The 15,731-nt window shown below is 41.9% G+C and overlaps 1 protein-coding gene and 1 long non-coding RNA gene across 3 annotated transcripts in view; one reads left to right on the top strand and one right to left on the bottom strand.

Annotated features, from left to right (window-relative positions):
* Positions 1–2,957, bottom strand: part of CCDC28A (coiled-coil domain containing 28A) — a 13,424-nt gene extending 10,467 nt beyond the window's left edge. For both annotated transcript variants that reach the window (XM_014588831.2, XM_027772897.1), the window contains exons 1-2: positions 2,539–2,957; positions 1,061–1,260 (exon numbers count right to left, since the gene is read on the bottom strand). In XM_014588831.2, the coding sequence (XP_014444317.1) occupies positions 1,061–1,260; positions 2,539–2,772 (434 nt within the window). In that variant the 5' untranslated portion in view covers positions 2,773–2,957. The remainder of the gene's footprint in view (positions 1–1,060; positions 1,261–2,538) is intronic.
* A 78-nt stretch (positions 2,958–3,035) lies between these two features.
* Positions 3,036–9,709, top strand: LOC102487411 (uncharacterized). The gene is made up of 3 exons (XR_334919.2): positions 3,036–3,113; positions 5,135–5,291; positions 9,593–9,709. It is a non-coding gene; the product is annotated as an uncharacterized LOC102487411 (long non-coding RNA).
* Positions 9,710–15,731: the final 6,022 nt, after the last annotated feature.

Below are 15,731 nucleotides of genomic sequence, written 5' to 3'. Positions count from 1 at the left end.
TCTTTCTTTTTATAAAAAGAATTTATGTATTTATTATTATTGCTATTATTTAATTTGCTATAGGGCACATGCACTCATCAGAGAGAGAAAGAAAGAAAGTGAGAAAGTAAGCTACCAGGTGCAGTACTCAACCACAGTCAACCAACACCTTAGCCACCACGTCACCTGCTGGCCCCCACTAACATTTTTCAAAGAATTATTTTATTTAACTTTATTTATTATGGGTTCATTTATTTTTAATTTGACTATAGAGGGACAGAGCAAAAGCAAGAGCAAAAGAGAGAGAGAGAGGGAAAGTGAGAAAGCAAACCACCACATCCTGGACTCGAGCCACGGTCAGCCATGTGGGAGTCCAGCGCCCTTAACCACCATGCCACCTGCCAGCCTTGCCCACTAACACTCTTAACAAGAGAGAAATTTAGAACACATAGGCTGCTGACAGTAGGTCAGTAACAGTCCCTCACAAAGCAAGATTTGCATTTTATACACTGGTGTTAAATCACATTATTTAGTATCTTGCTGCTAACTGTGATATCTACGAGCCAAGCTTATTAGAAATGCCAATCTGGGGCTGGCCCAGTAGTGAAGGCAGCAGGATCCCAAATGGTGGACCGTGCAGATCGAATGTGGACCCTGGAAGGTTGAAAAAGATGCTGAGCACATGCGCATGCAGGCCCCAAATCCTGACAGGATGAAGAAATGGAGAAGGATTATGGAACAAATATGCCCCATAAGGGATGCTTTCTCCCTTCCCTCTCTGTTTTTGTCTCTCTTTGGTGAGCACGCACACCCTCTGGCAAAGCTTACACACATACACACACACACATAAAGAATTTAGAGGAAAAGTGATTACTTTTAAAGCTTTTGGCTTTCTTTTTCCACCAACCATGTCTTTTTCAATATCTTTCCGTAAATTAAATTCCTCTTGGAGAAAAATCTCTTTTCATTATGATATTTTATTCAAAAGTAACTCTCATAAGTCTGGTCTTTAAAGTCATGCCAAGAGAAAATATTTAGTATGTACTTTAACGGCATTTCACCATAAAAATAAGGAATTCACCTTTTTAACTTTGGCCGCTGTGAAGTTGACTGTGATGCAGGATTTGAAAACCCTGTGCTTTTACTAACTGGAATGGCATTTTTTTTGGCATTAACAACTTGAGAAGAGTGGGCACTAAAAGACTTAGGACTCCTCCTCTTTGCTTTCCGTTCCTCCATAGTTTTAAGTTCCTTATTGCACCAAGGCCAGCTTCTTAGGACCTAAACAAAGAAATAATAGAAATTACATATAAATACTATAACGTGCAAAAATGAAAGGGATGAAAAGACCTATTTCACAGACTGAAAAAAGACTAAGAATTTAAGAAGTCATTACAGAAAGTTAGAATAAAGGGGTCCTTAAATTTAATGTACTTTATTATGTACACAGAATCCCTTAGGAAACTGTCGGATAGACAAAATTGTATCTTTACTGTTTTCCTTATTCACTCATCTGACAAATACTTATTGACTCCTTTCACAAGCAAAGCCCTATTGTCAGTAATGAAAAGACAACATTAAAAAGATAAAGTCTTTGCCTTCAAGAAGTCTACATTATACATGAGGAATAATACATAAACAATAAACAACCACCTATGTAATATTACCAGCCTGACTCAAGATTTAAGTGGCTTTTAGGTTTCCCTTCCAAAATATATTACTGGGAAGAATCAACTACATTCCAGCAGAACTCTATATTATACAAGGGGCACAATACATTAACAATAAACAATCACCTATATATTACCAGCTTAACGTAAGATTTAAGCGGCCTTTAGGTCTTCTTTTCAAAATATTTTACTGGGAAGAATGGACTACATTCAAACAGATATATAATTGTCTGTAGCATCAGTATTTCACACCACTACGAGTTACGAGTTTTATTTCAATTACCAAAGATAAACTGTTTTCTGCTAGCGATAGAACGGATTCTCACTCTGTAAACAATTGAGGTTCTGTAAAATCACACTTGGGGGGCCAGATCTGTGGCACAGCAGATGCGCTGCTCAAGAGAAGGGGGATCTCACCTGACGACCTTAGGAAGGTAACGCGAATAAAGCAATGGTGGTCTAAAGTGCAATGAACTGAGGGCCCCAGGCTAGAGATCTCTCGGTTTTTGGAAGTCAGCATCTGTCACAGGAGTACTAAAATCCTTCCTGTATACCAAGCAGCAGAACTGAGGGCCCCAGGCTAGAGATCTCTTGGTTTTTGGAAGTCAGCATCTGTCATAGTACTAAAATCCTTCCTGTATACCAAGCAGCAAGGAACGTTTTAGAGACGTTGTAAACAAACTGCTCGTAATTACTTACACACACTGGCTGTCAGGGTCGGGTCCTGTCTCCAAGGAGGACCGCTGGGGTCCCGCCCGACTTCACTTCAATCTCCTTCCCCAATCTGCCTAATCGATGACCTTCCACCGCTCAGAACCCAGCAAAGACCAGGAAGGAGGGAAAAGCCTAAAGGAGAGGTTGCGAGAGTTCTTTGGTTCCCACTACATACCCGAGGAAGAAGGGGATGGGGGTCCCCTCCGTCAACGTGCAAAGACCTGGGAGCCTCGGAAGCCACCGCCGCTGCTGCAGCGAGGGCCCAAATCACATCCCGGGACCCGCGCCTCCGCAGCTGCCTTTGTTTACGGAAGTGACGTAAGAAGGCGGGGCCTCCGTGCGCCAGGCGGGAGCCCCGCCTCTTCCTGTTCAGCCTGCGTCGCTGCCGTCTCCGCCCTCGGCACCTCATTGCTTCCCCTCTCCTGCCTTCAGCCGTAACTGCGGCCGGCGTGGCAAGGGGGATTCATGGCGAGGCGGTTCGTTTTCGGCTCCGTAATCTAGAAGCAGAGTGGGGTAAAGGGTGGCAGCGAGGAAGGAACGAGAAACGCAGCACCCTGGCCTGGAGCTGTCCCGCGCCCGCGCTGTCGGCCCACACGCACTACAAGTCCCAGCATGCCATTCGAGGGGCCGGGGTCGGAACCGGAGGGTTGCCATGGCAGACGGTTCTGCATTGTTTCTGGTTTGTTGTCCGGTCTCATCAAGACTAAACCAGGCTGGCTTGGGAAGTGTGATGCCAAGTCCCCAAATGAGGTGGTATTACTGTCGCGAATAGCTACTTTGTTGAGACACTAGACATTGTTATCTCTAAATTTCACTACAATTATATGAGGCAGGTGTAATAAGCCCAGTTTTACGAATGAGGATTCTGAGACCCAAAAAGACTGATCCATCTAGGTATCTCTGTTGCCAAAGACAGTTCTTCCACTTAAAGCCTCTGGAGAAGGAATCGCGAAAGAGTTGCAGGTGCAGAGAGACGGAGCCATCCTAGATGAGGAAAAAATCTTTCAGCCCCTGGTTGGGGTAGCCTTTTCGTGTGGAGACTGGGAGTGGGAAGGTTGTAGATTAATAGGCTCTAAGAGTGAAAAGGCTCTGGATGGACGAACATCACGTAATGGTGTTTGTATCTAGAGATTATTTGAGAGCCAGAGAGACAGGGAAAGGTGCCCAGGTCTCTTGGTTTCTATTGGACATTCTTCCACCACCGTCCGTTTTTTTTTAAAAAAAATTTTTTTGAAATATTATAAAAGTAAAAGCACAGAGCAGACATTCATGTACCCATTACCCAGAATGAACTGATATTATATTTTGTTATTCCATATTTTTGAGAGATTTTTGCCATAGAGCACGTGCACTTGCCAGAGATACAGGGAGAGATAGGGAGACAGAAAGTGAGAAAACACCCCCCCCAGGAAGGATGGCCATCCCACAATCTCATCTCCTCTATTCTCTCAGGATTTTTTTTTTTTTTTTGAGAGGTTTTTGGTATAGGGCGTGTGTGCTCGCCAGACAGGGAGAGACAGACAGAAAGCGAGAAATCACCCCCCAGCGGGGATGGCCACACCGCAATCCCTTCTCCTCCATTCTCCTCTCATGATCTTGGGCATGCACGCACACGCGCCTGGTGTGAGTTTTAAGTCACCGGGTCCGGGACGCGAACCGCAGTCGACTACGTGGGAGTCCAGCGACATAGCCATTACGCTCTATTCTTCTAAGGATATTTTTTTTTTTTTTTGAGAGGTTTTTGGTATAGGGCGTGTGTGCTCGCCAGACAGGGAGAGACAGACAGAAAGCGAGAAATCACCCCCCAGCGGGGATGGCCACACCGCAATCCCTTCTCCTCCATTCTCCTCTCATGATCTTGGGCATGCACGCACACGCGCCTGGTGTGAGTTTTAAGTCACCGGGTCCGGGACGCGAACCGCAGTCGACTACGTGGGAGTCCAGCGACATAGCCATTACGCTAACTGCTGGTTCCCACCTCCTCTCAGGATTTTGAACATGCACGCACATGCATCCAGCCTGAGTTTCTAGCTGTTGGGTCCAGAACTTGAACCACAGTTTACTACATGGGTGGCCAATGATGTAACCATTGTGCCATCTGCTGGTCTCTGTTATTCCATATTATGAAATGAAAGTAGAACATATTTTAAGAAAAAAAAGTTCATGGAAAATTTTGAACATACATGGAAGATGAAACAGTAGATCCCCCATCCAGCTATTGACAAATGGCTAACCTTGTTTCATTATACCCCTCCCCAACTCTTTTTGTTTCCAGTATTATAATATATTGAAGCAAATCCCAGACATTTAATTCATAACATTTCAGGATGGATCTTTACAAAAGAAAAATTCTACCATGATACCATTATTTGTCCTAAAATAGCAATAATTGCTTAATATTGTTGAACAACCCGTGACTGTTCAGATTTCCAGTAACATCATAAGTGTCATTGTCGATGTTTCATTGGGATCTGGAATCTCTCTAAGATCCTCAGGTGATGAATGGGTCTGAGGCGGAAGGCACTGTCATATATCCTCATTTGTTGAGGTATAAACAAACGTTTTCCCTCCCTTTGAGAAGAATTACATTCTAAAGAGAAAGGCATGTATCTCAACCTAAAGCAAATGGTTGCTATACCACAGTGCCTGAAAAATTAATATCCCCCGTCATCCTTTGTGGTTCTTGCAGATAAGAGGAACTTACTTTTTAACTTGGAAACCTGTCCATCACATGTTAACTGTTCCTTTGTCTCCCTTTCCTTCCATACCAGAATATCTAGGCCAAGACAGATCACTGCTCAATGTTTCTTTGCCTGTCTGGTTCAGGGAACTAGAAAGCTCTAAAGCAGAAACGAGCCTGGCATATTCATGGAATGAAAAGAATGCCAGTGTCGTGGTCGTGGTCGAGGGCAAGGCCAAGGACAGCTGGTATGATGCTGAAGAAATTTACTTTCCTTTTCACCTGTATCTGATGCTAAGATTCTAAGTAGTCTAGAGGTTATTTAAAGTATATGGGAACATGCAGGCAGTTATTATATGCAAATACTGTGCTGTTTTATATAAGGGACTTGAGCATCCACAGGGTTCCTAAGCCCAATCCTCCACAGATACTGAGGGATGACTATATGCCATGGGTCAGCAATTTAACTACACTGCAGTATAACCCTTTCTTCCGTTTTCTCTCCTTCTCTTGAATTTTAGTCCAAGGTCAGTAGTGTTGCCATGGAGTACAAGACTGCTGAGAAATACCTATAGGGATAGCTTACAGTGTAGCAGAGAATGAGGGAGGCAGGACTGAAGGAAAGAGAGAGGGAGGGGCAGTAGGAAAAGAAAGAAGGAGGAAGGGAAGTAAAGGAAGGGTTCCCATAACACTTTATATCTCTATGCAACACATAAATTTTAAAATGTTACCTAAAACCCAATTTTCTAACACTGTCTTTTAAGGGGTTGGGTTAATTCCTGTCAGTGGGGAAATAAATGCATATATTAGGGCGAGACAAAGGATGAACTCTGGTAGATGACCCATTGTGTTGTCACAATAAACAGTGATTGTTGTATAAGCCCAGGTGGGCTGGAAGCTGATTTTGAGCATGTGAGATTGAGGACATTGAATTGCTCCATAAAATAGTGTGAGAAGAACTGTTCACAGGAAAAGGAATGTGGGATTTGCAAACTGATGTTAAGAGACAGCCAAAAAGAGGGAGGGGGAGGCATATGGAAAAAGGCTGGTCAAAATGAAGGGAAGGAGGAGGACTTTGAAAAGAGCAATGAAGGGACCAGCAGTTAGTGTAATGGCTATGTTGCTGGACTCCCACGTAGTCGACTGCGGGTCACGTCCCGGACCCGGTGGCTTAAAACTCATGCCGGGCACATGTGCGTGCGTGCCCAAGATCCCTAGAGGAGAATGGAGGAGAAGGGATTGCGGCGTGACCATCCCCCCTGCTGTGTGATTTCTCGCTTTCTGTCTCTCTGTCTCTGTCTGTCTGGCGAGCGCAAGCGCCCTATAGTGAAAACCTCTCCAAAAAAAAAAAAAAAGAGCAATGAAGTCTTATTATTCAATTTGTAATTGTTAGTGTTGTTGTACACACACACCAATATATACACACAGTTGTACTTCTAAGCTCAAAGCTTTCTGTAAGTAATCATTATGGAAATCAAGATGAAAGAGTTGTTTTTCACATCTTGAGAGATGTACAAACCAGGACAAAATGTGTGTAACAGTAACATAGTCCAGAAGCTGAATTATGTCATATGAAGCAGGAGCTTGGAGTCCCAGGTGAATGGAAAAGTTACAATCTATCTTCTTCGCTACAGTGTCACAAAGAGGGTAATTTTTTTCCCTATATAAAGGTGAGATTAGATTTTATTGCATTTTACTTTTAAAGGGCAAGGATACTAGGAATGACATCTGTTATCTGCCTGTCTTTCCCATTAGTCTATTAGTTACTCAAAGGAAGATCTTATACACCTTTATCTTACTGTAATTTTCTAGAAGGTATGTGCACTTGCTAGAAAGAGAAAAAAAAGAAAGAAAGCATTCCCCATGGTGTATGGTCACACCACATAGATTTTGGCATACATGTATATGTGTCTGACATATTTTTCATGCCACTGGGTCCAGGACTCAAACCATGAAGCTGGCTATGTGAGATCCAGCAGCCTTAACCACTGCACCACCACCAAGCCCATCTTCACATTCTTAATGTCTGGAATAGTGTGTGGCATATAGTAGAAACTTAGCAAATTTTCAGTAAGTAAATGAATAAGGAAAAATCACATGATGGCAAATGACAGGATGGCATTATTGCATCAAGTGTCAATATAATTCCTATTTTATCTTACATGTAATTTTACATATTTGTGAGTCGTAATTTGATTTTTTTAGGATAAGAATACAATAGGTAATGATTAAATAAGGTTGATTAGTATATGTATTGACCATTTGCCATGACTTTGTATTGGGACATCCAAAACTCTCTTTTCTAGTTGCTCTGAGATACATAGTAAATTGTTGTTAACTATATCCATCCTACTGTATTTTATAAGATGGCAGATTGTTTCTCTTCGCTATCACTAATTTTGTTTCCATTTATCAACGTCACCCCAAACCATCCTGGTCTCTAGTAGTCACTTTTCAGCTCTATACCTGTGAAGTCATCCTTTTCAGTTTCCACTTACGTGTGAGATAATGCAGTCTTTCTATTTCTGTGCTTGGCTTATTTCACTTAACACAATGTCCTCCAGACTTGTCCATGTCACCTCAAATGGCAGGATTTTATTGGTTTTGAAGGCTGAACGATATTTGATGGGGTGTATGTTTGTGTTGGTGCATGGTCATACCTGCGTGTGTGTATCACATTTTCTTCATCCATTCTTCTGTTCCTGGACACTGAGGTTGATTCTACAGATATACCTTGGCTACAGTGAACATTGGGGTGCAGAGATCTTTATGGCATACCGGTTTTCTTTCCTATGGATTTATGCATAGTAGTGGGACTGCTGGGTCATATGTAGTTCTGCTTTTAGCTTTTTGAGGAACCTCCCTGCGCTTTTCCACCATGGCTGTATTAACTTACAGTCCCACCAACACTATAGAACAACATAATTCAAATTTCTTATTCCAGAATTAGAAATCAGGTGGCTCTCAGTCATACCTGCCTCTGATCTCCAGGTGGCAGTATTCTCTCATATTAAATTGTTTTGAGACACCAGCTTCCATTTACCTCTTGAGAAGAGAACATAAGTGTATTAAAATAAAAATTCAGCGCTGTCGCCTATTTCTATTGTATAGAAACAAACAATAAATAAAGCATAATTACGTGAGAAGATGGATTTTTTCCATCCATTTGAACATAAATGAAAATTACTAATAGTTTTTTAATTCAAGCAGTTTCTAAAACTTGGAAGGTAAACACAAATTGGTGTACTTTGTTTACAAAATACACGTATTTCTTCAAAGTATGAACATCTGTGTGCATATGTGCGAATGTGTGTGTGCGTGTCTATGTGTGTAAAAGAGAAGGAGGCAGTAATATGTCTAGAAATAATTCATCTCCCATCAAATAGTGTGGCCACCTTAAGTACAGAGTGTCCAGTTAAATTTTAATTTCAAATAAGAAAGAAACACTTAATCTTGGTATGTTCCTGGCAATATTTGGGACATATTTATATTAAAAATATTTCTTGTTTATCTAAAATTCAAATTTAACCAAGAAACTTGTATTTTTCTTTGCTAAATCTGGCAGTCATACCAGCACACATTTTGTTGTGGTGGTTAAAAACCTTTCCAGCTCATCAAGGTAAAATGGTGCTTCTTTACGTGGAGAGATAAAAAGGAAGTAGTTGGGAGAGTCATTTCTCCGCCTATGAGTAACTGTTACTCTTTGCACTCTTCCCATGCAGACAAGAGCCCTTCAATTAAGTAACTTATTTGCAGGAAACTAAGCCCTCTAGCAAGTGTAGCTGGTCAAACTTAAACCAGTTATATATGTGAACACGATATTTTATAAGATTTGTGAGTCTGGTGGAAAAGCCAAGCTCTATGAAGTTCCTAGATCCCCTGACCTTTGATTCAAGTATAGTTTTCAGGGGTATGTGACCATAATAGCTATGAAAATACATAGATGACTTGGTTATGAAATGAATCCTATTTCAAAAAAGTAAAGAGTCCTAGCTTGATGGCTGGAGTGGTTAAGGGAGCGGATACCATATGGTTAACCACAGTTCAAATCCTGGCCCCAGTAACGTGAAAAACATGCTGCGCGTGTGTGCAGGCATGCCCAAAATCCTGACAGGTTGGAGAATGGAGAAAGGATTGCAGCAAGACTACACCCCATGGAGGGGTTTCCTTGCTCCCTCCCTCTCTTGCTTTGTTTTTGGGGAGTGTATGCATCTTTATGGCAATAGATATCTTTTTAAAGTAAAGAAGTTTCTGTTCAATGAACTATTACAGACTTGAATACACTTGCATATTCTTTCGAGTTTATTTCATAAGAGAGAGACAAAGAGAGAAAAACAGAAGAACCCTCAACAGGGTCTCCTACTGTGATCCTCCCTCCAGCATTCCAGGCCAGCAAAAAGTGTACACATATGTGCTGGTGTGTACTGGAGGCCTGAACCAAACTCCGATCCTCCACACGACTTAAAGCACTGCAGAGCTTTGAGCTATCACTGTGCCATTGTAACTAGGCCTGTTTGCATTTTCAATATAAATATCTCCTGTCTTCCAGATAAACTGCTTCAAAATTTTATTTCTGGCCCAGCCTTGGCGGCACAGATGGTAATGTACAGAACTGCAATGCTGGAAGCCATACGGCCTACTGTGGGTTCAAATCCCTGTTCAACCTGAAAACATGCTGGATGCACACACATGAGCCCAAGATCCTGAGGAGCGAGAGGGCTGAAGAAAGGGGATTGCAGTGTGGCAAGACCGTGTCAAGCCTGTCTGTCTGTCTGTCTCTCACTCCCTCTCTCATGTGCATGCATGCATCTGCTCTCTATCATGAATAAAAATAAACAGGGGCTGGCCCCGTAGCCTAGTGGTTTAAGGAAGCTGAATCACACATAGTCAACTGCAGTTTGAATCCTGGCCCTTACTACTTAAAAAATGTGCCAGGGGCACATGTGTATGTGCCCTTAATCCTAACAGGATGGAGGAATGGAAGAGAAAGGATTATGGCATGACTACACTCCATTGGAAGGTGCATCCTACTCTGTTTCTATCTCTGGAAAAAATCCTCGAATAATAAATAAATAAATGAATAAATAAATAAACTTTAAAACCATTTTTATTTGCAGATATTCTGAATTCGTAACAAGTTTTCCATAGAAATGTTACTATGACTGGTGATCAGATCTTACCTAGGAGAAGTTCAGTAAATACTCGATTATGTCGTTGAAATACTATGTTTACAGTTAACAATATTACATTTTTTCTTTATTTATGATAGAGTGTGTACACACACACAAGAGAGGGAGAGAGAGATAGAAGCACCCTCCATAGGGTCTTGCTATGCCACCATTCTGTTCCATCAGTCCTCCAGCCCATGGCGTCTTGGGCACTCGTGCATGTGTCTGACATGTTTCAGACCAACTGGGTCAGGGATCCAGCAACACAGCTGCCCTCACTCCCAATTTTTCTTTTCTTTTCTTTTTTTTACATTTGCTGGAGGGTACATGCATTCCTCCATTTCTCCTGCCTTGTGGGATTTTGGGGCACTCATGCACATGCACCTGGAGGGACCAGAAGGACTCCAACTGAGCAGTCAGCCATGTAGGATCCTGCTACCTTAACCACCAGTCAACGGGCTGACCCTTAAACATATTTTCTGGGGTTTTGTTCCTTTTCATAATTTGCTAGAGGGTGCATGCACTTGCCAGAGAGAGAGAAAGTACCCCCCATGGAGAATGGTCATGCCACAATCCTTTCTCCTCCATTTTTCCTTTTGAGATTTTGAGCATACATAGATATCCACTGGCGTGTTTTTCAAGCTGCCAAGTCCAAAACTTGAACTGCATAGTTGGCCATGTGGGATCCAGCTATTTCAATCACCATGCCAGCATCTGGTCCCCAAAATAGGTGTTTTTTGTTTGTTTGTTTGTTTTAAAGGTTGTAATAGTTTTTTGTTGTTGTTTGTTTTGAGTATTTGTTATAGGGCATGCGTGCTTGCCTGAGAGCAACAAAGAGGAAAAGTGAGAAATCGCTCCCCATGGGAGATGACCACACAGCAGTCCCCTCTCTTCCACACTCTTCTTGGGATTTTAAGCATGCATGCACACATGGCCAACATTTTCAAGCTTCTGGGTCCAGGACTCTAACTATGTACTGGCCACATGGGATCCAGCTGCCTTAACCTCCATGCCACCTGCTGGCCCTATGATAGTAGTATTTTTGAAAGTAACAAATAAAAATGTTTTAAAAGTATTAAATATTCATGATGAAAGAAATATCAACAACCCATGTTTAACTTGTTCTGGTTCTGTGCCTGAAGCCATTCTTTTAGTCTTTATAATAGCCCTAGGAGGCCAATTCCATTATGATCCCCTACAGATGGGGAAACAGGCAAAGATTAAATAGGTGCCCAAAGTCGTGTGGCTACTAAGTTGTAGGACTGAGCCTTGAACCAGTCTGTGGCTACATTAACCACTGCACACAAGCTTCATTAGCTTAGAATAAGGAAGTGAGCAAGCCATCTTAGAAGATTGTAATAGGGACATCTGATCGTGGTCTAAGGTGGTACATTGCATTGTTCTCTAAACCTGGAATTTTCCCACATGAATAGTTGGTCTTTTCCTTAATTTAGATGTATTGTGAATACTTTCGTGCTTGTCAGAATGGAGCTGTTTTCGAGTTTATAAATGAAACAAAAGAAATAGGGAGATTACCTGAGGTAACTGGATAATAGTTCATACAAAGTGGGAGAGGATTACAGAGTACAGATGTGTGTATGAGAAAGCAATTTCTGGGGTGGAAATAACTGAGCTCAGAACTGAAAGGAGAAAGAGAGACAGAGAGAGGAGAATTTGACTTTCACAGTTACCTACAAGCAAAGGAAGAGAATGAAGGGACATTGTCCCATTGTATTATTAATTCTAACTAGTTTAGCTTTGTGATAACCTCAGGTGACTCCTGTACCAGAGTGTGACAATAGTGAATTTCCCAAAGGTCCTTCCCTGCTCAAGAGCTAAAGGAAGAGTCAAAAGTTTGACTCCCAAATGCATTGTCATTGGATGTACCTGCTACCTTCTTGCCTCTCCCCAAAAGTTGGATAAAGAATAGTGAAAAGTGGAGAGGAAAGGTTTCTGGACCTACTGTGAGGGGAATAGTTCCAACCCTGCTGCCTAACTAGCGCTCTAACCTTTGCTTATGAGTTGTTAAAGTTATTTGAGCTTCTGTTTTCTAAAGTAAGAAAGATAATTTCTTCATATTGTTATAAGTTTAAGTGTGTTGTTATATACAAGAGCATTGGATGCAGGGGTGATCCCTCCTGTGATCAGTACTTAATTATGGCCATGACCCAGGCCTCTCTAATTCATCTCTAGTGATTCTTGACCAGGGTGATAACCCAGATATTTACTTACCATTAGCACATTATAGTATACTTTGTATTCTTTACTTTACTTTGTATCGTATGCTCTGTATGCAATACTATACTTTGTATATTATAGTATACTTTGTATGCTATACTATACTTTGTATACTATAATATACTTTGTATACTATAATGAGCTAATTGTTGGCTAGGAGCTTGGATTCAGAAGGGGCTTCCTGAGTTCAAATCCTAGCTCTAGCTGTGTAATTTTGGGCAAATAATTTGATCTCTCAGTGCCTTGTTTCTTTCTTGGAAAGTAGGAGTCATAATAGGGCCTTCTTCCAAGGCTGGCCGTTAGGTAGAGAACATAGCTATAGGAGCTACAGTCTAATTGGGAATGACAGGCTTGTGATTGTCACTTGTGACAAGTAAGTAACTACAATGCTATATGAGAAGCATAACAACAGAGAGATGAATAAAAACACTTTGGTCATACAGGAAGCAGAAGGCAAGGACAGAGAGACTAATCTGGCATAAAGGATGAGGCTAAAAGAGAAACAATTTGATGTATATTTTGTAATATATATATATTATAAAATATACTCTAGCATGCTTTGTATACCATACTATACTTTGTCTATACTACATGTGTGTATTAGGTTTTCAGGAAAGTCATGATGTATTTTTCTATGTTTTTCTATGTAAAAATGCATTATGACTTTCCTGACAACTCAATATATATTTGGCCAAATAAAACAGTTTCTGCCCATGAGCCTAAGGATGGAGTCCAACCTGGGTGGCCAGGCTCAGTGATATCACACTCCTTCCCCCTGCCCCTACTTGCCCTTCCATTCTCTGTTCCTGGAGGGGCTTCCATGGCTATGGTCTTGCACATTCTGTTCCCTGGCCTAGAAGGCTCTTCCATATCTAACACATCTCAAGGGTTCAACAGTGACAGTGATAATATAAGAATGAGAGCAGCCAAATAAACAGTACAAATAATGTCAGCAGCTTACATTTAATCATCACCAGTGATTTGCATGTACAGTCCCATCTAAGCCTTGTAATAACCTTAGGAGGCAGGTGCTCTTTTTTTTTTTTTTTTTTTTGGAGAGGGTTTCGCTATAGGGCGCGTGCGCTCGCCAGACAGACAGAGAGAGACAGAGAGACAGAAAGCGAGAAATCACCCCCCGGGGGGATGGTCACGCCGCAATCCCTTCTCCTCCATTCTCCTCTTGGGATTTTGGGCACGCACGCACACGCGCCCGGCGTGAGTTTGAAGCCACCGGGTCTGCGGGTCTGGGACACGAACCGCAGTTGACTACGTGGGAGTCCAGCAACATAGCCATTACGCTAACTGCTGGTTCCAGGTGCTCTTTTTAACTCTATTTTTACAATGAGAATATTGAGGATTAAAGATAGATAGCCTCCCAAATTCCCATAACTCGTCAGTATCACAGGCAGGATTTTTAGGATTTTTACCTAGCTCCAGCTCTTCCTAGATCTCACCTCTTCACTTCTGCTGTCTCTCAACATAAATCGCTTCGGGGGGGTTGGACAGTGGCACAGCAATGACGCTCCAGGAGGTTAACCCGCTTGGGAAGGTTTTGGATCCTCGCAGACACTTCACTAAGGACACTGCACATGTTTGTGCCCATGATCTAGGACAGGCTGAAGCTGAAGGTGGATCTCAACTCAAGACTCTGTTGAGGATGCTGATATACTCATTTTCTTTCAACAGCTTTTGATTCATATACTAAATGGCACCCCAGAAAAGTCGTCACCAATTTCAGCTTCTGTGGTAGTGTTTCAGGGCTCTGGTTTCCTCACATTCTAACTAATCCTAGGTATTTTTTTCAGCCGTTGTCATTGTATAGAAAATGTATTGTGTTGCACCGTATTTGTTTCCCTAATGGTATCATCTGCTGGACAGTGGGCTCCTGAAGGAAAAAGACTATATTTTGCCATACCCAGAGTCAGTTACTTCCTGAATAGGCACTAAGCCAAAGGTAGAGAGGAATTCAGGGAGGGCCTGGATCCCAAAGTGATCGTGTGTTCTGACAAGACAATCCATGCTGAGGAGAGGAAGTTTTCGCCATCACTCGGAGCGATCGTGCAATCGTATCCTTCTGGGCCAGTGCCCTGTATGCATTATGTAATCCAAAGGTGTGGCTCTGCTAGTGTGAGCTTCAGACCAGGTAGGAGAGAAATCTACACTAGACTGAAAGCGAGTAAACAGGATCTTGCCGTTTTCCTCAAATGACAAGAACAATTGCTGGGGATTTACTTTACCAACTCTGAATAGGAGGATCACTTTATAGTTCATTTAAAGTGTAATGCCACTCAAATAATCTCATACCATGGCTTTTTTTAATCAATTGGGTATATTTGTGAATTTTAGAACTGTTACAGCTAATATTTGTGATCTTATCATTAATCATAGCTGACAAAATTTTTATTAGGGCACATGCACTCGCCAGAAAAACAGAGAGAGACAGACAGAAAACGAGAAATCACCCTCCAGGGGGTATGGCCACGCCACAATCTCTTCTCCTCCATTCTCCTCTCAGGATCTTGGGGCATGCACGCACACGCGCTCGGCGTGAGTTTAAGCCACCGTGACTGGGACTCGAACTGCAGTTGACTACATGGGAGTCCAGCGACATAGCCATTACACTAACTGCTGGTCCCTATTGTTCTTTTTTTCTATATTCCTTAATATTATATTTCTCTCCTTATAAAACTTGACTTTCCCCTTTCCCCATGCTTTGCTCTTCCTAAATCTTAATGTCACTTTTAAGTGTTACACAATATTACACAATATTAATGGTCAATGTTCAATTTTTCAGTGGAAGAGGACACTACAGAAAAAAAAATATGTGATTTTGTATTACATTTTTTTAGTTTTGTTTTTCAATTTTGCCATGTTGGCTCAATCGGTTCTGGAGGGGAAAAAGCAAAAGTCCTCAGAGGCCTGATGGTAATTCATTAGACTTCTAAATTTGTTAATTTTTCCAATTTTCATTGAAAACATTTCTTAAGGTGGTACCATTTAGAGTATACCTGCGTTAAGGAATTTCTGTATGTGCTTCACAGAGATTTCCACAGCCCTGCTAGATATCACTGAACCTCTCTCTGGCGTGTGAGACACTCGTGCTGTTCTTCTAATGTACCCTGGTTAAAATTAGGGTCCATAGGGATGAGCAGATGTCCTAATGGCTACATTGCTGGACTCTCATGTAGTTGACCGCGGTTCAGGGCCCAGACCTGGCAGCTTAAAACTCAGCCAGGCATGTCTGTGTACATGCCCAAAACCTCAGGAGGAGTCTGGAGGGGA

The sequence above is a fragment of the Tupaia chinensis genome, unplaced genomic scaffold (assembly GCF_000334495.1).
Source record: "Tupaia chinensis unplaced genomic scaffold, TupChi_1.0 Scaffold000313_1, whole genome shotgun sequence".
Lineage (NCBI taxonomy): Eukaryota > Metazoa > Chordata > Mammalia > Scandentia > Tupaiidae > Tupaia > Tupaia belangeri.
Note: the sequence above shows the minus strand (reverse complement) of the source record. Positions and strands in the feature narration are given on the sequence as shown.